The sequence below is a fragment of the Brachycentrus maculatus genome, unplaced genomic scaffold, assembly GCF_059751285.1.
Source record: "Brachycentrus maculatus isolate JH-2025_06_01 unplaced genomic scaffold, ASM5975128v1 h1tg000864l, whole genome shotgun sequence".
In the NCBI taxonomy this organism is placed as follows: Eukaryota; Metazoa; Arthropoda; class Insecta; order Trichoptera; family Brachycentridae; genus Brachycentrus; species Brachycentrus maculatus.
In genome coordinates, this window is record NW_028281590.1 from 49,351 (window position 1) to 71,741 (window position 22,391).

A 22,391-nucleotide genomic window follows, 5' to 3' on the forward strand; every position below is an offset into this window, starting at 1 on the left:
TATCGCTCACTCCGTTTAACATCGTCATATTTCAAAAATCATCGATTTTCAGTTGTGCATGTTTTTGGAATGCCCAGAAAATATATTATATCCCAGCAAAAGCGGCATATTTAAACTTAATATTTACCAGCTACAGTGTTGTTTTTACATTTTGAATAAAATGTATTGTTTTTTTTAATATCCTAAATATTTTTCAAGTGGAGAAAAAAGATTCAGGTTTTATGCATTAATTTTCAAATCAAACACAGATTTTTGAGTCTACTTAGTTAATAGACTCAAAAATCTGTCTTTGATTTAAAAATTAATACATAAATTAAAATGGAGTTCTACAAATTAAACACCAAATCAATAAATGTATTCAAGTTTTACCTGAAAAGATCTGTTGCCCAGTAAAAAGTTCAATAAGTGGCTTGATATTTATTTTTAATATATTTCATTATATGTTTAAACTTAAAAACGATCTTCTAAAAAATCAAGTTTTTTGATAAATGACGTTGAAAAGAGTGAGCGATGTAAGCAAGAAAGGTTTATTGAGATGTCTTAGACACGGGAAAAAATTTTCAGCTTTCAATCAATTCTTCAAAAGGACTTCAGAATTAAATTACGATGATACAATTTTCGCCATATTTATTTCAGATATTCATTATTTGCAATCCTCATTTTAAATACAGATGAAAGTTAAACCACAGAATGGAAGTTGTCTGACATATGCGAGGCACTTAGCGGATGCCGAACTCCCCTAAGTTTTATGGTTTTCTATGAGCAGTATTCCAATGCCCACAGCGTCAATACGAAACGCATTGCTTTGTTAACAAGAGCAAGTGCGCGAATATCCACAATTAAGAATAGTCAAACCGTGTAAAATGGTTCTCTTTTGTGTTAAATATATTTTGTAATATATTTAATTTTTTCCATATGTAGGTACCAAGTTTTTGCAACGGTTTTACATTTCAAACTAACTTTTTTATTATATCCTACATGTACCCAGCCACACATGTCTCTGACTCTGTGTGGATAAATGAAAAACAAAGAAAGTAAAAAACACACATATGTAGATACATGTTTAGAAGTAGGCAGAGATAATAGACCGCCACGCACCCTGTCCTTGAAAACCATCTCCGCCTTTTCCACATTCATGCATCTCCTCACACATACCCGCCGATTATTCAAACTCCTGACATGACCACGCTAAAGTATGTAAAATACTCAACAAGTTTTTCTTGGTCTTCTTCTGCTCATATTTTCAACTGCGTTCTTCTCGTTAACTTGTTCTTTTCTTTCCTCACTCATTCATTCAACATGTCTTAACTATTTCTACATTCTATTCTCAATTTTAATGATAATAAATATCCCAGTGTTGCATTCTTTCCCTATTTTACCATCAAAAACATCAATCACATATCGTTTTTTCCAAACATTCATAAAAATATCGCATTTCAACTGCATTCAGTCTTTTTTTTCGGTATTCCTCTGTTTCTATTACCAACCAAATTCACCTAATAAACTTGTCTTACTGTTCCTTCTTTACTCATTTGATTCATATGCCCAAACTATCTCAACTCATCTTTCAGCCTTGAATTCTTTCCTTATATCACCATTCGAACATCGTTCATAAATAAATTTGAAATGTTAATTCATCAATGCACAATATCAAAAAACATTTTAAGTAAAAATACATATTTACAAATTATATTAAATATTAATCGATTGTTTAATCCAATAACTACCTTTCAAGATTAGTTGATACAAACAAAAGGAAGCATGAATATCTTTTTACATAAATAATCGTATATAAAGATTTATATAAAATAGTTTTACTAGACTTTCCTCGCTCATTCGTTCCACACATCCAAACCATCTATTATTTGGATTATTTTCATGTCATCGTTCAAACATCTATCAAATAAATAAATCAGACAAATATAAATGTTATATGTGGATTAAAATTAGAGATCCTTGTTAGGTCGGTTTGACTATATGGACGCATTCTACTCACACTCGTCCGCAAACGCTCCATATAAAATGTGATACCATATGGTGATCGAAAAGTCCATATGTTACAACCAGAATCCTAACATGGACCCCAGGGCATCCATTCACCGAGAACAATCATCTCTGATGATAAGGACCTTCCATATGCGATATGTTAAATACGGTTTTATTATCATGAATTTTTAATTTAACTTAAGGGGTGCTATTTATTTACAATATTTTTAATATTTTACGAGAAATTTACAATAAATAACATATGCAACACACATATCATACATATTTACAATAAATAACTGATTCATTCAATATTTCACAATACTTAATAATAATTAACTTGTAACAATAATTAACTTGTATTTTATTATTGAATAAACACATAAAAATTAATAACGTAACAATTGTTTCACCTAGTTATGGAATTTTCAAACAAATTCCATAACTTGGCGAAAAAATTGTCGCAGTATTAATTTTGATGTGTTTTTTTTAACAAAAATCGTTTTTTAACAATAATCAGGTATGTCGAATACTTGAAAGCGGCCGGGTCAGGAGTCGTAATAATCGTCGAGTATGTATAAGGAGATGCATGAATGTAGAAGAGGCGAAGAATGTTTGCGAAGACAGAGAAGTATGGCGTTTGATTATCTCTGCCTACCCCTTCGGGAAAGAGGCGTGATGGTTAGTTAGTCAAATACAACTTAATAGACTCAAAAAATATGTGTTTGATTTGAAAATTAATACATAAATTGTAATTTAGTTCTACAAATTGAACGCCAAATCAATAAATATGCTAATATTACTAATATATTTGTTAAAAATTAATAAAAATTAGTATTTTAGTCCGCCTCCGTAGTGTAATGGTCAGCACGCTCGGCTACTATTCTGGAGTCCCGGGTTCGATTCCCAAGGGGGGGTAAAATAAATATGATGTGATTTTTTCACTGTAATATTTATTCAATATTAACATGGACTGGTACCTGAAGCGGAGGGCTGATCACCTTTTCCTTCATGTGTAAACAATCAAGATAACACTGCGTTTATATGACACAGTGCCCTATGCACCATTGGGGTGCGGATAAGGGTTTTATATTTTTATATAATAAATTTTGTGAATATTCAAGAGTAATTTTTTTAGTACAGTACTCGGCTGTCCAAATTTAAAACACAGTAAGGGACATTTTTTTTGTAGTACGTTTTTTTTGCATTTTTGGACTAAGTAGAGTCTACTTAGTCCATAAATGCAAAAAAAACGTACTACAAAAAAAATGTCCCTTACTGTATTTTAAATTTGGACAGGCGTACTTATATGAAGTCTTTTCAAGTAGGCATGTCCCAATTTGAACGTGTTCACATACCGTGTATCGAAAGACTAAGAATTGAGATGTCCCAAGTCAGGAGATCAGACATCAATAACGGAGATAAAGATTAGGTTAGAGAAATAGTGTCGTTCCGCTGAGCGCAGTGAGCGATGGCTTGCTGCCACGATCTTCGGCCACATCTGTAAACTTTGATTGGACGGGTCTCTGGGGAGGTCAACCAGTGATGGACGAGCGTGGACTGTTCGATTGAATCGTAAGGGCTGTGAAAAACTATTAATCCAAATATACAAATCGTTGTCGTACAGGAGAAAGTGACCAACAAACAAAACGTAAAATGTTCAGGAGGGCCATTTAAGTCACTTTTGTTGGGCAAGAAAATAAACATCAATGCAGTTAGTCATTCATAACAAGTCAATGTATTAAACTTCCAAGTTTAAAATCGCTTTGGGATTTTTTCAGAAGATGAAAACAATAAAAATTGTTTGTAAATATATATATATATGTAATAAAATAACTAGGTACCTACCCATACATTTTATTAAGTACCTACAAATAGTACCTACATAAAACAGTTCTACCAACAGATGTCGCATGCGTCACTCAGAAGAAAACAAAAGACTTCCGATAATATTATTAACTGTCAGAATCATATAGATATAAAAATTATTGTAAAGATTAATTAAGAATAAACTTTTACTGTCGTTTCTTTAATTACAAAGCAACACATTGTTTATTTTATTATTATACACCCACTTTACAAATTATTTACACTTAATTTTCAAAAGGAAAATATTACCACGTTATAAAACGACAATTTTGTTAATCAAAAATAAAGAAACAAAATAAAAATAAAAATGGATACTGCTCCTCAAACATTACAAAACTTACTAGAAAAATTAATACAAAATGCTCAGGTAAGCAAACATCAAAATTTAAAAGATATTTCAGAGAAGTTCATCATTGAAAAATTTACAAGCAAAAATCCTAATGCAAACCAGTGGATGGATATTTTTGAAAAAGAATGTATACGTTTTGAGGTGACAACGGATGAGAAAAAAATTGAAATATTAAGATTGTTTATGGATAAAAGTTGTGAAGATTGGTACAGTTCGATGATGATAAAATTTTCCATGAACTCAGAATGGATAGTATGGAAAAACAACTTTTGTAAAACATTTACAAACAAGGGATGGAACCATGTAATGTTTGCATTATCTTTTAAATATAACGACGGTTCCTTGTTAGACTATGCCATAAGGAAGGAAAAACTTTTGTTGGAGATGAGAAGAACGATCGACATGGGTACCTTAGTAGATCTTATTGTGGCTGGTTTACCAGAATTTATAATTAATAAGATTGATAGAGAAAAATTAGAAGATACAGTCGATTTATTCAATGAAGTAAAAAAACACGAAAACATTGTAAATAAAAAAAGGTTTTCGGATCAAAGAAGATATGGAAATCTAAGAACTAGTGGTAAAATTAAAGATAAAAGTCCATGTAAGATTTGTGAAAAATTAAATAAGGGAACTCGATATCACCCTGAAGTAACGTGCTGGTTTAGAACAAAGGAGGATGATAAGTTTAATAATAAAAATACTATCAGACATGTAAACAATTCAGTTATAGAAGCTAAGTTAAACGAAACCGATCAAAAAAACGAATAGTAACACCATTAATAAATGTCAAACTATTACTAAATGATCAAATTGAAATATTTGGAATTTACGATTCAGGTTCAAATGTTTCTCTAATAAATTCTAAGTTATTAAAACTAAAAGGAAAAGGAAACAATATGAATGAAACAGATTTAGTAACAATTAATGGTGTTAAAAAGACAAACGGTTTGACGACTTTGAAAATAAAAATATTTGAATTGGAAAAAAACGTTGATGTATATATTATTGATGAAGAAAATTTCAAATATGATTTTTTGATAGGATTAGATATGATAAAAAAATTTAAACTAATCCAAAATGAAGACTTAAAAATAACACAAAGACAATGCTTGAAAAATGAAAATAAAAAGAAGGTAGAAAAAATTTCTACAAAATATAAAATTAAAAATAGTGAATTTAAAAATACAGAAAATAACAACAGCGAGGAATGCAAAATAAATTATAATGAACATGTAAAAGAAGAAGATTTTGAAATAAAAATAAATCATTTAAATCAATTTCAAAAATCTAAAATAAATGAACTGATTTGCAAATATAAATCCGTTTTTGCAAAAGACAAATATGATATCGGCACTGTTAGTGGATACGAAGCGAGGATAGACTTACTAGTAGACAGATATTGCAGTAAGAGGCCTTACAGATGTACTGTAGAAGATAAAAAGGAGATAGAAAAACAAATTGCAAAATTACTGGATAATAAGCTAATAGAAGAATCCTACAGTCCATTTGCTGCACCTGTTACATTGGCATTTAAAAAAGAGGAAAACAAAAAATCCAGACTGTGTATAGATTTCAGAGACTTGAATAAAATAGTAGTGCCTCAAGCTCAACCATTTCCTTTAATTGAAGACCTAATGATAAAGACCAGGAATTGCAAATTTTTTTCAACACTAGATATAAACTCAGCGTTTTGGTCTATTCCTTTACGAATCGAAGACAGAAAAAAGACGGGATTTGTTACACAAGAAGGACATTTCCAATGGACTTGCCTACCATTTGGATTGAAGACCTCACCAGCAATTTTTCAAAGGATACTAGGTAACATATTAAGAAAGTATAAACTTACAGATTTCACCGTTAATTACATAGATGATATTCTTATATTTTCTAAAACTTTTGCTGAGCACATTAAACATCTAACACAGTTGCTGGAAGCGATCGAAACGGAAGGTTTCAGGTTAAAATTTACAAAATGCGCATTTGCGTCAGACTTGGTAAAATATCTAGGTCATATAATTCAAAATAATTCAATAAAACCAGTAAAGGATAATTTGATTTCAATAAAGAATTTTCCTGTTCCAAAAACGATAAAAAATGTAAGACAATTTCTGGGGAAAATAAACTTTTACCATGAATACATACCAAAGAGTGCAATAATACTAGATCCATTGCATAACTTACTAAGGAAAAATCAAAAATTTATTTGGTGTGATAAATGCCAAAAAGCATTTGAAATAACAAAAAGCATGCTTTGCTCACAGCCCGTTCTAGAAATTTTTGATCAGGATTTACCAATCAACATTTATACCGATGCTTCTTTAGAAGGTGTTGGGGCCATTTTGAAACAAAAGCAGCCCGATGGTAGAGAAAAACCAGTGGCATACTTTTCAAAAAAACTAAATGAAGCCCAGAAGAAAAAAAAAGCAATATATTTAGAATGTTTAGCAATTAAGGAAGCAGTAAGATACTGGCAATACTGGTTAATAGGTAAATCATTTACGGTTTATTCAGATCACAAACCTTTGGAAAATATGAATCTGAAATCTAGGACCGATGAAGAGTTAGGTGATTTAACATATTATTTATCGCAATATGAATTTGAAATAAAATATAATCCAGGAAAGAAGAATTTAGAAGCAGATTGTCTAAGCAGGAATCCAGTATTAGAATCGAGTGAAAATGCAGATGAACAATTAAAAGTTGTAAATTTGGTTAAATTAGAAGATATTTTAAGAGATCAGAATAAAAATGAAAGAATTCAACAGAAAAAAAACAAATGGATTGAAAAAAACAATGTCTATTTTAAAAAGGTCAAGAAAAAAGAAAAAATAATTCTTTCAGAACCGTTTAGCATCGAAATCATAAAAGACATACATGAAAACCTATGCCATATTGGAATTGGACAAATGCAAAAGACTATTAGTCCACATTACACAGCCAAAAATTTGACGAAAAACATAAAAACAATTTGTAGAAATTGTGAAATTTGTATTAAAAATAAATCAAGAGGACAAAAGAAATTTGGATTTATGTCTCATCTAGGCCCGGCCACAAAGCCTTTTGAAATAATATCTTTAGACACAATTGGAGGTTTAGGAGGTTCAAGATCAACAAAAAAATATCTACATCTCTTAGTGGATCACTTTACAAGATACGCATTTATTTTAACCTCGAAAACTCAGAATGCAAATGATTTTATAAAACTAGTCATGAAAATAACAGAAACCGAGGATATTGGTATGCTTCTCACCGACCAATACCCAGGAATAAACTCGAAAGAATTCAAGGAATTCTTAAATGACAAGCAGATCCCAATAATCTTCACTGCAGTAAATGCACCATTCTCAAATGGCCTAAATGAAAGGCTGAATCAAACATTGGTGAACAAAATCAGATGCAAAATAAATGAAAAAGGGAAAAGAAGAGCATGGACCACAATAGCTCAAGAATGTGTTAATAAATATAATAATACTAATCACTCAGTCACTGACTTTTCCCCAAGTTATCTTTTATATGGTACAGATGTAAATATTTTACCCAACGAATTAAAACAAGGAAAATCTAATAATGACTGGATTAGAGACAGGAAAATAGCGCTTGAAAATACAATAAAATCACATAATTACAATAAAACATTATTTGACAAAAATAGAATAGGCTGCGAATTCAACGTAGGAGACATGGTGTATGTGGAAAATGGAAACAAGCTAAACAGAAAAAAATTGGATGAACTAAAAATTGGACCTTATAAAATTATTGAAAAAATTTCTAACTCAATATACAGAATTGATACAGGTCACAAAAAAATAAAATCAAACCTTTATCATATCACTAAACTTATACCAGTCCCTTCACTACAAGAAGATGATCCGGAGGACGAGTGAAAATTTTACTATGAATTTTCATCCCCAAGGGGGGAGATGTAATAAAATAACTAGGTACCTACCCATACATTTTATTAAGTACCTACAAATAGTACCTACATAAAACAGTTCTACCAACAGATGTCGCATGCGTCACTCAGAAGAAAACAAAAGACTTCCGATAATATTATTAACTGTCAGAATCATATAGATATAAAAATTATTGTAAAGATTAATTAAGAATAAACTTTTATTGTCGTTTCTTTAATTACAAAGCAACACATTGTTTATTTTATTATTATACACCCACTTTACAAATTATTTACACTTAATTTTCAAAAGGAAAATATTACCACGTTATATATATATATATATATATATATATATATATATATATATATATATATATATATATATATTTATAAAAATATATACATATATATATATATATATATATATATATATATATATATATATATATATATATATATATATATATATATATATATATATATATATATATATAATATATATATATATATATATATATATATATATATATATATATATATATATATATATATATATATATATATATATATATATATATATATATATATATATATATAAATATATATAAATATATATATATATATATATATACATATATATATATATATATATATATATATATATATATATATATATATATATATATATATATATATATATAAATATATATATATATATATATTATATATATATATATATATATATATATATATATATATATATATATATATATATATATATATATATATATATATATATATATATATATATATATATATATATATATATATATATATATATATATATATATATATATATATATATATATATATATATGGATATATATATATATATATATATATATATGTATATATATATATATATATATATATATATATATATATATATATATATATATATATATATATATATATATATATATATATATTATATATATATATATATATATATATATATATATATATACATACATATATATATATATATATATATATATATATATATATATATATATATATATATCAATTTTAATTTTTTTTCCAACCCTTAACGGGTTTTGGTAATTATGTTTGTAGTCGAAGAAAATATCGTTTCGTAATTCCATTGTCACGTGTCACGATTCGATTAACCTCCAGAATTAGTTGTTGTCCCAAGAAAATTAGAGAATGTAGGGTGGAAATAGTTTAACCACATTTTAGGTGTCTCAATCTTTGTTCACAAATTTGAGTTTCTTTACCTAGGAATTATGTTTACATTTTTATTTCTATTTTACTTGAGATCCCAAAATGTAAAAATTACTTCATTAATTGATTCATTTTGTGATTAAAACTAACCAATTTCAATATAAGTTTTACTTAGTAAATATCACTATTTCTTAAAATCTTCTGTGATCATTTTCAAACACCGTATGTGAAGCTAATTCTAAATTTTCGAGTTGGGTCCTTGGGACGTTGAAGGTTGAAGAGGGGGTAGGAGCTTTATCTTATTTTTATTTGTTCACTAATTTTTTTTATTATATCTTATTTCTAATCAGTGGCAATAAGGGGGAGGCTTAAGTCACAGTAGATATCAAGAAATATTGGGATTAACCTTGTAAAACTTGAATAAAAAATGGATACATTTAACCACAAAAATAATCAATTTATGAAGTTTTTTTTTACATTTTTGGATCTCAACATGGACGAAGGAGAATATGGAAGTCTTGGTTTTTGCAGGACATATGACCTTTCTTAGGCTGGTTAAGTACCTTAACCAGTTTTTGAGAGGTCATAAGCCCTGTATCCAGATTTTCGTATTCTTTTTCATATATGTTGAGATGTCAAATGTGAAAATAGTTTATTTCTTTATAAAATTATATATAAGCCCAAATAAGCATTATCGTTGAAATAATGAAAGATGTGTTGAGATGGTTTGAATATGTGGATCGAATGAGAAAGGAAAGAATGGAAAAACTATAATTCATTGTGAGAATGTAGTTGGAAACAGGAGCGGAAGAAGACCGAGGAAAACTTGTCATGATCAAGTACGTCAAACACATAAAAGTGATCAGGTCAGGAGTAGAAATAATCGGCGGGTATACAATAGTACGCCTCCGAGTGTAATGGTTAGTACGCTCGTCTACCGTTCTGGAGGTCCCGGGTTCGATTCCCAGGGAGTCAAATAAATGAAAATTCTTTTTTTTAAATTACCCATCTAGAAATCTAGCTACGGCTTATGCAACACCGCTTGTCATGACCCTTCTCAGGCTTCAACTGTTTAAGTTTCATAGCCTATGCCTACTCGTGAGTGGATTTACTCTTTATGTTTAAAGTTACTATAATTTCATGTAATTCATTAGTGAAAATTCTAGGCAAAAACACTGGTTAAATGTAAGTGATTTTATCACCTTTATATTAATTCAATATTACCCTGGACTGGTACCTGAAGCACAGGGTTGATCACCTTTCATTCATGTATTAACGATCAAGATAAGATCTCTGCCTGCCTCTGCGGTGAAGCGACGTAACGGTTACTTGGTTAGTTCATTAGTTAACTTGTTAAACAAATTACTCATATAAAATATGCACTACGAGTGTAATAATTGATAGTAGGTACTAAGTAGTTATGTTAAGAAATGTATTGGAGGATCGCATTAATTTCTGATTCTTGGATTTCATCAAGTCACTATTTTTAAAATCTGTTTTAGGGGTTTGAACCCCACCCTTTCTCTCATTCCAGATGAGCGCTTCCCATTTATAGTTCCATACATTTTTTCATCCCTTAAAATCTAATTGAATTTCATTTAAGTCCTCTGCTTAGGTTTTTTTTTTCGTACATACATAAAATCATCAGAAATTTTGTTCAAAATCGTTTATTTTCATTTATTGACTAGGAAGTAACTTTGTGATAACATCTATCTTTTTACTTGGCACATACCTCTATTAATTAGAACTTTTTTAAAGCAAAAAGACACAAAAGTATGTTTTTCAATGTACTTTTAAGGGTGCAATGTTTTATATAATACTTTGAAAGCCCAAAGTATTTTTCTCAAAGATATCATTTTAAGGTGAGTTTGTTCATTTTTAAATTGAAATATTTCGAAATATATAATATATATATACATATATATATATATATATATATATATATATATATATATATATATATATATATATATATATATATATATATATATATATATATAATATATATATATATATATATATATATATATATATATATATATATATATATATATATATATATATATATATATATATATATATATATATATATATATATATATATATATATATAAATAAAAGATAAATTCTTCATCCATCTTAAAACGTCAAAATATAACTCTATCCATTCTACTCGCATTTCCACATTTGATAGTGTTAAGGAATCAGTTAAACTAGTATATCTGCTGATAGGCAACCAGGGTAGTATTAGCGAAGCACGTGGCACCTATTACGAGTCTTGAATAATTGTTCATATCCCGCAGACGCTCGCTATTGTTATCGCATTAGCGAAATACGAAACACACCACCTCCCCTGCATGCGAATCCACCCCTGTGATCTATAAACCAAACCCTCCTCCATAACCGGAATGAACTCTACAATGCCGGAGAAAAATATCAAGTGCTTATTGTGTTTTTTTTTTAAAGTACAGTAGAGTACCGAAAAGTCGGCACTCTAACCTGTAGGTGTGTTTAAAGTTTTTTTATTATTTTTTGACATCTCAACACAGATGAAGAAAAATCTGGGAAGCTACGGGACTTACGACCGTAAAAGGCTGGTGAATGTTGCACAAGTGTAAAATTCACTAATTCTATTTATTAATAGATTCGGCATTTAATTTATAGAACTCAGTTTTAATTTATGTATTAAATGTCAAATCAAACACCGATTTTTTGAGTCTACAAGATCTACTTTATTCTTGAAAAAACATATCTCTCTCTTTCTCTCTCTCTCTCTCTCTCTCTCTCTCTCTATATATATATATATATATATATATATATATATATATATATATATATATATATATATATATATATATATATATATATATATATATATATATATATATATATATATATATATATATATATATATATATATATATATATATATATATATATATATACTGATTGTGCGTAGTTTTAAATACAAAATAAATATATTCACATATCTGGTAGCGATTGAATGCGCGGCTTTGATTGTGCAATTTTTACCCCTATTTGTGCTTTCATCCCCACACCCGCGGTCGCCACGCGCCAGCGACATTATTACGTTAAATTGTTTCTGATATCGTCTCTTTAGTTTAAAGTTAACACCGGCATTAAGGGGGGATGAACCCAATTTGTTACGACCGAGGAACAGATACAAGCCTAGAGTAGATTGCGCGCGATGTGTTCGGAATTAGTTCTAATGTGTTTGGCTTATCTATTTCTTGTCTCTACATGTGCTATATATGTCAGATAACTGTAATAAAATATTATTTTGGATATAAATTTTGGGATCAAATAATGTTAATAATATTTTCTTCTTCTCCTCCCTGGCTCCATCTCAACTTATTGTCTTTCTTTGTAAGAGGTCAAGGGAACTTGCATCCCTTACGTCACTGCGATCATATTAGGTCTATTGTGACATCCCTCTGTGTTAAAGCTCACTTCCATGACCTACGTGAGTTATGACGATAACCTATGTGTCTGTTTCCTTCAACCTTGCGTAGTACACGCTTTCAAAAGCTTCTATCCCGCATGTTGGAATATTGTCGTCGAATGTAACAAATTTGAGTAAATTAGGAAGAATTTAAATAATAATTATTTCAAACCATGAATGCGGTAAATGGTAATTTTGTAAGAAATGAAATCGGAGTACAAGAAATAAACGACACTTCCGGGAAAACGATTATTCGAGGAACGATAGACAGAAGTTTCACTGTGTAATATATTAAGAGCAGTATGGTATTTAATTTTGGATGAACTACCCTATGACCGCTATAATTTTTAATACCCAGACTTCCATATTCTTCTTCATATACATATTATGTGTTGAAATGTAAAAATGTTCATCACATATCGCTCACTCCTTTCAAGAACGTCGTAAATCAAAAAACATAATTTTTCAGGAGAACGTTTTTAAAGTTTAAAAACATAATACAACATTCATCAAATCAAAAAAACTTGATTTGTCAGGAGAACGTTTTTAAAGTTTATAAAATATAATAAAATGTTTTGAAAATAAATATCAAGCCACTTATTGAACTTTTTACTGTGCAACGGATCTTTTTAGGTAAAATCTGAATTTCTTTCCTCCATTTGAAAAATATTTAGTATATTTAAAACAATAATTAAACAATACCTTTTCTCCAAAATCCAAAAACAGCAGTTTCTGCCCTGTAGCGGGTAAACATTATAATAACATTAAAATATGCCGCTTTTGCTGGGAATACATTTTCTGGGCATCCCGAAAACATGCTCAACTGAAAATTGACATTTTTTTATTTATGACGTACTTGAAAGGAGTGGCGATATATGTTACTCATTCCGCTAAAACATTAAAATGGGCCTAATAATTCACGTATGTACGAAACGATATGAAGCAATCTCTGCCCACTTGAATCGATGGAGTGTCTGCCAGAATAGATGTCATTATCTAACTCACTCCACTCTGAGCTGATATAATAATTTCCAATATAAATCAACCATCCCCTAGCCACCCCCCTCACACCGCTCGAACCACCCCTAATATCACAAGGAAATAAGTAATCTGCAGAAGAAATATCATCCTGTACGGTGGGTCAAAGTGACTCTTGAAGAATGCCGAGAGATTTTTTAATGGAAAACCAAATTACAAGTGTCTTATAACGTTTTGAGTGTATTCAAATTCAGATTATTTTAACTCTCGCTTCTAGGTGTTGAGAGTACCTTGTATACATTGCTTCTAATAACCATAATATCTCTATTATTATAATAAATACAAGCCTTAGATTTTAGATGTTCCTCCATAACATATTAAAGCATTAATTTTAAAAATAATATGAATATTATAATATCAGTATTTATCAGGTACATCGGAGGTATTTTGTGAATATAGGAAACACTTTCATGTATAAACAGCGCGTGAAGAGTGTGCGGGAACCGCGACACTATATTCGCATCTCACTCTTGCATACTTAAACTGTGCAAGCGCGAGGGCTCAAATCTCAAAGTTCTTTGGCTAGCTACCGGGTTAGCGGCAGTAGCTCTTGAGCTTTCGACAAGAGTGGACCTAAGCTTATTCCGTGAGTGTTGCCAGATGGTTTTTTTATGTTTTCAACAAAAAATCTAAATAATTATAATTTTATACTTAATTTTTTAATAATTAAAGAGATTAGCTATGAATGTCCGTATTTTTCAGATTTAAAATCGCTAATTTTTAATTATGTAGTGACTGCCCAACACTGGGACGCACGTTTTATTTAAGCACCGGAAGGGAAAGGTTAAATCTATGCTAATTTTTTCACATACTGGAAAACGCCTGAAAACATGATTTTGAATTCTAAAGAAGCTCATAGTTAGACCAGTAATTTTATTCAAACAATGAACACGGCGTGGACAAGAATTCGGAAATATTATTTATTGATTCGGATTTACACTGTGAAATGACAGGTTGATTATTTTAAAATTTACACACTTGTTTAATACCACTTAGTGAATTTTATTTCATTACAGACGACTATGACCGCCTCCGTAGTGTAATGGGCTAAAGTACTGGAGGTCCCGGGTTCGATCCCAAGGGGGGGGGGGGGTAAAAAGTATAACTGATTTTAATAGATTTATATTATCCACTGACACTTCGTGATGGAATTGCATTTTTAATTTATTATTAGATTAAAACCAATATTTTTAGCTTTTCCACTTTTTTATTTGACCAGCGACCTGGTTTCGTCGTTACCGACATCATCAGACTGGTATTAGACATCATAGACATCACCAGTCTGATGATGTCGGTAACGACGAAACCCGGTCGCTGGTCAAATAAAAAAGTGGAAAAGCTAAAAATATTGGTTTTAATCTAATAATAAATTATAACTGATTTTGTCACTCTAATATTTATTCAATATGAATAACCCTGCACTGAGTGGTGATCACCTTTTTTTCATGTGTCAACGTTCAAGATAACACTGAGTTTGTATGACGCAGTGCCCTATGCACCATCATAAGGGTTTGAAGAAGACACACGACTAGTTTCGAAAACAGCTGTAGTTTATGTGGTATTGTTTTGTGTTTAATTTTTTTTTTAAATCTGCGTTTCATTCCACAAAGTAAATGCCGTATCAATAAATAATATCCAAATTCTTATCTACTTCATTTTCTTCGTTGTCTGAATAAAATTACTGGGCAAATTATATGCTTGATTAAAATCTTAAATAATCAAATTAACCATAGATGCTGCCGCGAGCTCACTAAATCATTCTCTTTTTACTAACCCTTACCCGGACCCAATGGTGCACTATATCGTACTGGCGCAGCGTTATGTTGATCGTTACTTACTTTATAACTATCATTTACCGACGTTAGTACATGACGGTAAAAAGTAGTGAATCAACAAACAAAAATGGTATTTTGTAAAATTTTTAATAAAATAAAATTATAACATTTCTTATTATAGTTCAAAGTGCACATAAAAATACACATTTTTTTATATTCGCTCTTGGAAATATTATTTTGCATAAATATGTATTTAATAATAATATAGGCATTTCAATTATAACCTTCTATTTTAAGAGGATCGCATTTAAATTCATGTATAAAAAAAAAACAGTATGCAAATTTTTGAATTACAATAAAATCAGTGAAAACGTAAGAAAAATACCAGTAAAAAGTAAGCTGTACAAATCAGCCGGTACTTTTTTCATGGAACGACTTATGTATATGTTTATAACGTTAATTTTAATTTAATTGATGAATCGTAAAATTTATGTTTTATATTCACAACATTTTGAGTGTGTCCAAATACATCTCAACAAAGATGAAGAAGAATATGAAGTCTGTATATTTACGGGGCATACGACCATCATAGGCTAGTTTAAGTAATCACTATACACTATTCACCAATTCTACCTATGATTGACAACCACAATATTCAAATTCTTGGAAGTTCTATATTTATGAACCAATTTAAAAAAATTGTACTTGAACCACTAGAATTTCACTAGAGACGTCTATTGGTGAGATGAAAATAAGCTTTATATTGAGCAGAAACTCGGAACAAACAGAAGTTTTTAAGTTTTATATCTGTTTAATTTCAGTATGTGGTATACGTCACATATGTACAATTTGCTATAGGGCGAATCGATAATTCTGACATCATATTGAGTGAAAAACGAAGATAGTTACTAATTAGCTAACTAACTATTACGCCGAATCTCCGCAGGGGTAGATAGAGAAAATATGACGCCACACCGATCTGTCTTTGAAAGCAATCTTCGCCTTTTACAAATTCATGCATTTTCTCATACATACCTGCCGATTATTCCGACTCCTGACCTGACCGCTTTCAAGTATTTAAAATGCTTGATCATGCTAAGTTTTCTGCAGTCTTCGACTGCTTCTTTTACCAACCACATTCCGTTCATTAATTTTAACTAGATTTAAATTATTTTATGTGTAAAAATAATAAAACATTGTTTGTTTGGTAAAATATTTATTTATTTATTTATTTCATCATATATAATATATACATAATTACAAAAAACAAATTATAATTCAATTATGTATGGAAATGAAGCATGGAGTTGGCAAAAAAAGAATGAAAGTAGACTGAATGTCGTCCAAATCTCTCAAACGAATGTGAGATACAATTAAGAATGGTGTGTTGAGATGGTTTGGACACGAGGAACGAATGAGTGAGGAAAGAACGGTAAAACAAATTTATCAGGTGAATGTAGTTGAGTTGCAGTTAAACTTGACATACAACATTTAGAGTGTGTCCAAATACTTAAATAAATTAAATACTTAAATAATCATAGGCTGGTTTTAAGTGATCCCATTACACACGTTTAACATTCACCAATTCTACCCATTATTGATAACCACACTACTCAAATTCTTGGAAGTTCTATATATATATGAACCAATTTAGAAACCTTGTTCTTGAAACACTAGAACTTCACTAGAGACATCTATTGGTGAGATGTAAATAAGAATGGGTAGAATTGGTGAATGTTACACGTGTGTAAAGTGATCACTTAAACAGATCCCTAGGATCTACAAAAAGAAGAAAAAGAAGAAGAAGAAGGAGAAGAAGATATTTTGAGATTTTAATTCAATTAACTCCGGTCGCTTCCATTTGGTTTGGGCTTATCGTCGAGCTAATAAGTACAAGGCATCCAATCTTTTAGGTTTTTCGTTTCTCCGGGTGTGAGAAACTTATCACCATAAGACGCTGGATCCACACCCTTATGCTTGCCATTTAAAAACGTATCGAGTCGGTAATGGTGGCTTACTTATATTCTATTATCAACCCCACAGCTTAGCGGAACGTCACCGATAAGCTCTCTAAAACAAACAAAAATAATAAAATTTATAAAATAAAACTCAACAAAATTTTGAATTTATTCGAATACCTTTACTATATTTCATTAATCCTAGATAACTGAACTATATTTGAAGATACAATACCATTTGTGGACCACACAATATTGACATATCGCTCACTCCTTTCAACAACGTTATATATCCAAAAAACTTTATTTTTCAAATCGTTTTTTGAGTTTAATAATATAATGAAATGTATTAAAAATAAATATCAAGCCACTTATTGAACTTTTTACTGTGCAACAAATCTTTTTAGGTAAAACCTGAATGTTTTTTCTCCATTAGAAAAATATTAAGTACATTAAAAAAAAATTAAACAATACCTTTTCTTCAAAATGCAAAAACAACACTTTCTGTCCTGTAGCGGGTAAATATTAAGTTAAAAATATGCCGCTTTTGCTGGGATATAGTACATTTTCTGGGCATTTCAAAAACATACACAACTGAAAATTGTCGATTTTTAATTTATGACGTTCTTGAAAGGAGTGAGCGACATCTGGGTTTCTTACTAAAAAGTTATTTTTAAACAATAAAAAACTTCTACATAAGTGGAGAAACCCGGATTTGTGAACAAAGAACGTAGGTACCAAAAATTTTTGGACTTTTATTTCTGGTATTTACTTTGAGATATTTTCCCACTCTCTGTTTCTCTAAATCTCTCTTTTGCCTTTTTTAATCTTTCTTCACCTTTTAAGAAGTTTCATTTCTATCACGTATATTTTTTTGTAGAAATTTTTGTTTAATTTTTTAAAACGTAAAAGCTTTCTTTGAGAATCTTCTCTTCACCGCGAGCCTCCGTCTTATGCCCTCAGCCCAGATCCGGGGTAATTTATCATCGGAAAATACCACAAGCTTGCGAGCCCTTCACGACAGTCTTATAAAATATTCCTTAAGATAGAAAATACTAGTTCTCTTTTGAAACACAATTTTATTTACGCATTCGCCCTATAATTTACAAACCAGATGTTGAATAAATTATAAGAAATGTGATCATTGCTGGAAATAAATTTTAAAATGCACATATGTGGTCCTTGCCAAAACGTTACATTTCGATTATAAATAATTTTAAGTAATCAGAAATTCTAGCTTGTAAATTTGTTACGTTTTGGCGAGATTTTTTGATTTAATTTTGGTTAAGCACATGATTGATCACGTTTTGTCGCAACTTTAATCAATATTTCGATAGAATGCAGTAAATATAACAGATTTGCATTTAAAGTTTTTTTGTGCAATATTGGAAATGTAACTTTTTGTGAGGACCTCCACATATGCTGTAAATGACTCGACTAGAATCAGTGTTAAAGGCAGCAGTAATACTGGATTTTCGGAATTTCTAAATTCGGTCACACACCCCACTACTTCACCAACTGCACTGTTTACGCTTTCCCAAAAGAGTTGAGTATAATCTCTGCCTACTCATGTATGAATCAATACATAATATGGCACCGGAGTATCTAAAAAATAGACCAATTGGTTGATAGACGTCTCACGCTTCGATCGGCTACAACAACTGCTATGGGCAAAGTGATCTTACCAGTTCGCACTAGATTTGGCGAGCATGCCTTTGCAGTTGCTGAACGATGGCATGAGATGCTCTTCCGCCACTAGTTAGATATGTAAGAATAATATGATCTTTAGAAAAAAAAAACTTAAAACACATTTGTTTACTAAATCATTTCCTGTTTCATATTTTCCGCAATTCATTTACAGAGAGGCGTCACTCAACCTATTTTTTTTTTGACAACCAAACTACTCAAATTTTCGGAACTCCTAGATGCAATCAATCTCGTGACACAGTACATACGAGTTCACAACAGCCATCTATGTTAGATTGAGAAAAGCTTTCATTATTCAGAGACTCTTTTTATTTGTATGCAAACTAGCATTTTCTTCTTCGTCTATGTTAAGATTTTAAAAATTGTAAAAAGAACTTCTGAGTGAAGATAATCCAGATTTGTGAACAAGTATTTGAACAAACTCAAAATGTTGAAAATTTTCGTATTTATATTGTTCTGAATATTTTTTGATTTATATTAATTGAATTAAATACCTAGCATTTTTATGTATCATCAAGACAGTTGAAAAAATAAACCGATTCAATTTTGTATCAACAAGCTAATCTCAAAGTTTCATATTAGAAAGTAGCTTGGCTCGGAAAACTTCCAAAGTTTTAACCGTTCGTAATAAAGTCAACCCTGGCGGGCATTATCAAGACTATAATATTATTATTATTTTCAGGTCTCGTTCGACCCCAACCCCTTCGTGATAAGGATGCCATTAAATCTGTCATTGGCTCCGGCGGGCGGGGTTCCTCCCTTCCAGCCCGCTCATTGGTCGACGCGGCTCGGCCACGCCCACAACCAACCCCCCGAAAGCGTAAGGTCCGAAGAGTCGAGGAAAATGCTTATTTTATATAAGGGTAACTTCGCGCGCTCGTGGCATTTGTCAGTACGACTTTGGTCAGAGCGCATGTCAGGCCAATTGTGGAGTTCGCGGAATTATCGTAAAAACTTTTTCAAACGTCAAGTGTACATCGTGAAACAATTCATATTCTCCTTTGAACCTATTATGTTGTTTAACTATAGTGAATGAAAATGACAATGGACATTCAAAAAGTTAATCGAAGTGACTCGTCGGCAGAAATAAACATGTCTTTGCCGCAACTGGGAGGCGAACCAAAGTCCATCGAGCAATACCAAACCAAAATCGATCATCAGTTCTCTTCTTGTAATCAAAACAGAACGAACAAACGCTCGTTCGATGTCGCCTTCCTGATGATGCCCGATGAAAAATTGAAACAAAAACAGATGGAAAAGCAGTTACGAGTGTCGAAACAGATCTTCAACGACTCCCATTATGCGCGAATGGAAGCGGATAACTTCAGAAAAAATCACGAATACCTCAACAAATCAAATGTGTACTCTCACAGGGAAAGTGATGACTCTAAAGGGACAGATCTATCAACAACATCGTGCTACAGTGAAAAGTATCGACATAACAACAACGTATCTCCTCAATCTAACCAAGAACTCAATATCGACGTGGGTACTGAAGAATTCGCTACGAAGAGTGTGCTAAGTGATTCGGACGTTTCGGACATGTCAAGATCCAGACCAAATTCTACCGAGAGCTTTTCCAGACCAGTGCGCGTGATACACGAATCACCCTATAGAAACAAAGTGTTCGACGACCCCTCTCTTATATCGCAAATCAGACCAGCCTTCGAGCACAACGAAAAGTATATGGCTGCCAGATTGTCGGAGGTCAATCCTAGAAGCGCTTTCACTAAAGTCAACAACAGCTTTCAAGGGAATACGGCTAAGCATCCTACACCGTCTCCAGGACACTCTGAAAGTCCTGATAACCTCAGCTACCAGAACTCGATGAGCCCTCCACTCACGACCTCCAGCCCACCTATGTTAAGTAATATTTTCCACAAAAACCATCAGCTGAAGTCCGTAATTCCAACAAATTTACTATCTACAAACCCGTTTTTAAAAAATCAAGCACTCCATTCATATCACCAGTTCTCAGAACACCAAGGAAGTCTTCATAATAATTCTGAAAATATAACCTTTCCTAAATCATCTCCTACGTACAACCCTTCGCATAAAATGAGCGAAAGCGACAAACACATGAATTTTCCACACTCGAACAAATTTGGTCACATCCTGCCATTTCGGTCAGAACTGCCTCCGTATCTACAATCGAGCCATTCGTATCCGTTTCCGATTCAAAACTTCCATCATCCTGGCGCGGAGTTCCTGAAATTTCAGCAGCAAGGAGAAGCGATGAATCCCCTCATGAGGAACCCGGCAGCGGCACTCCTCAGCACCCTTCTGCCCCCGTCTCTCGCCACCTTATCTCTTCCAGCCCAGAACGTGTGCGCAAAATGCAACATCAGCTTCCGCATGACGTCAGACCTGGTCTACCACATGAGATCTCATCACAAGAGTGAGGTGAACTACGACGCTACAAGGAGGAAAAGAGAGGACAAGCTCAAGTGTCCTGTTTGCGCCGAAAGCTTCAGGGAGAGGCATCACCTCACCAGACACATGACGGCTCATCAGGATAAGGAAGGAGACATCCTGGATCATCACGTGGTCCCGACGGAAGCCAGCAGTTCCGCATTCTGCTCCAAAGGGAAAGTGCCCAGGCCATATTACGCCCACTCAAATGGAATGCAATCGAAATAAAATGTTAAAATATTTTATTGTATTCAAAGATGGGTTTTTTAATTGACATCTCAATATAAGTGAATGAGAACTTGGAATTTTATTAATTTATTCGGCAGTCACACTGTGGTAAAATCTATCAATTTTTAATTCAAGTTTTGCTTAATAAATACTACTATTCTATAATATTGGTATTTACTAAGTAAATCTCAAATTAAAAAAGAACATGGAAGTAGGTGGGAATGTCCTATGCCTTGTAAATACCCAAACTTGCATATTTTTACCATCTACGTTAAGATGTCAAGTAAAGTCAGTAAAATCTCTATGAACATATTTATTACCAAATTGTTGATTTTAAGTGCTGTGTATTTTGTTACCAAAATGTCATGTTTTTATTTTATAAACGGTTGATAATTTAAAAACTTTTTTCGATGTAATTTTGTATGTTTTTAAGTACATTCTCTTTAATACGACGATGACACTG

The 22,391-nt window shown here is 31.3% G+C and overlaps 1 protein-coding gene across 1 annotated transcript; it reads left to right on the forward strand.

Moving 5' to 3' along the window:
- The first annotated feature begins 20,380 nt into the window (after positions 1 to 20,380).
- Positions 20,381 to 22,023, forward strand: LOC148299988 (uncharacterized). The gene has a single exon (XM_088275420.1). The coding sequence runs from the start codon at positions 20,381 to 20,383 to the stop codon at positions 21,926 to 21,928; it is 1,548 nt and encodes a 515-aa protein (XP_088131546.1). The 3' UTR covers positions 21,929 to 22,023.
- Positions 22,024 to 22,391: the final 368 nt, after the last annotated feature.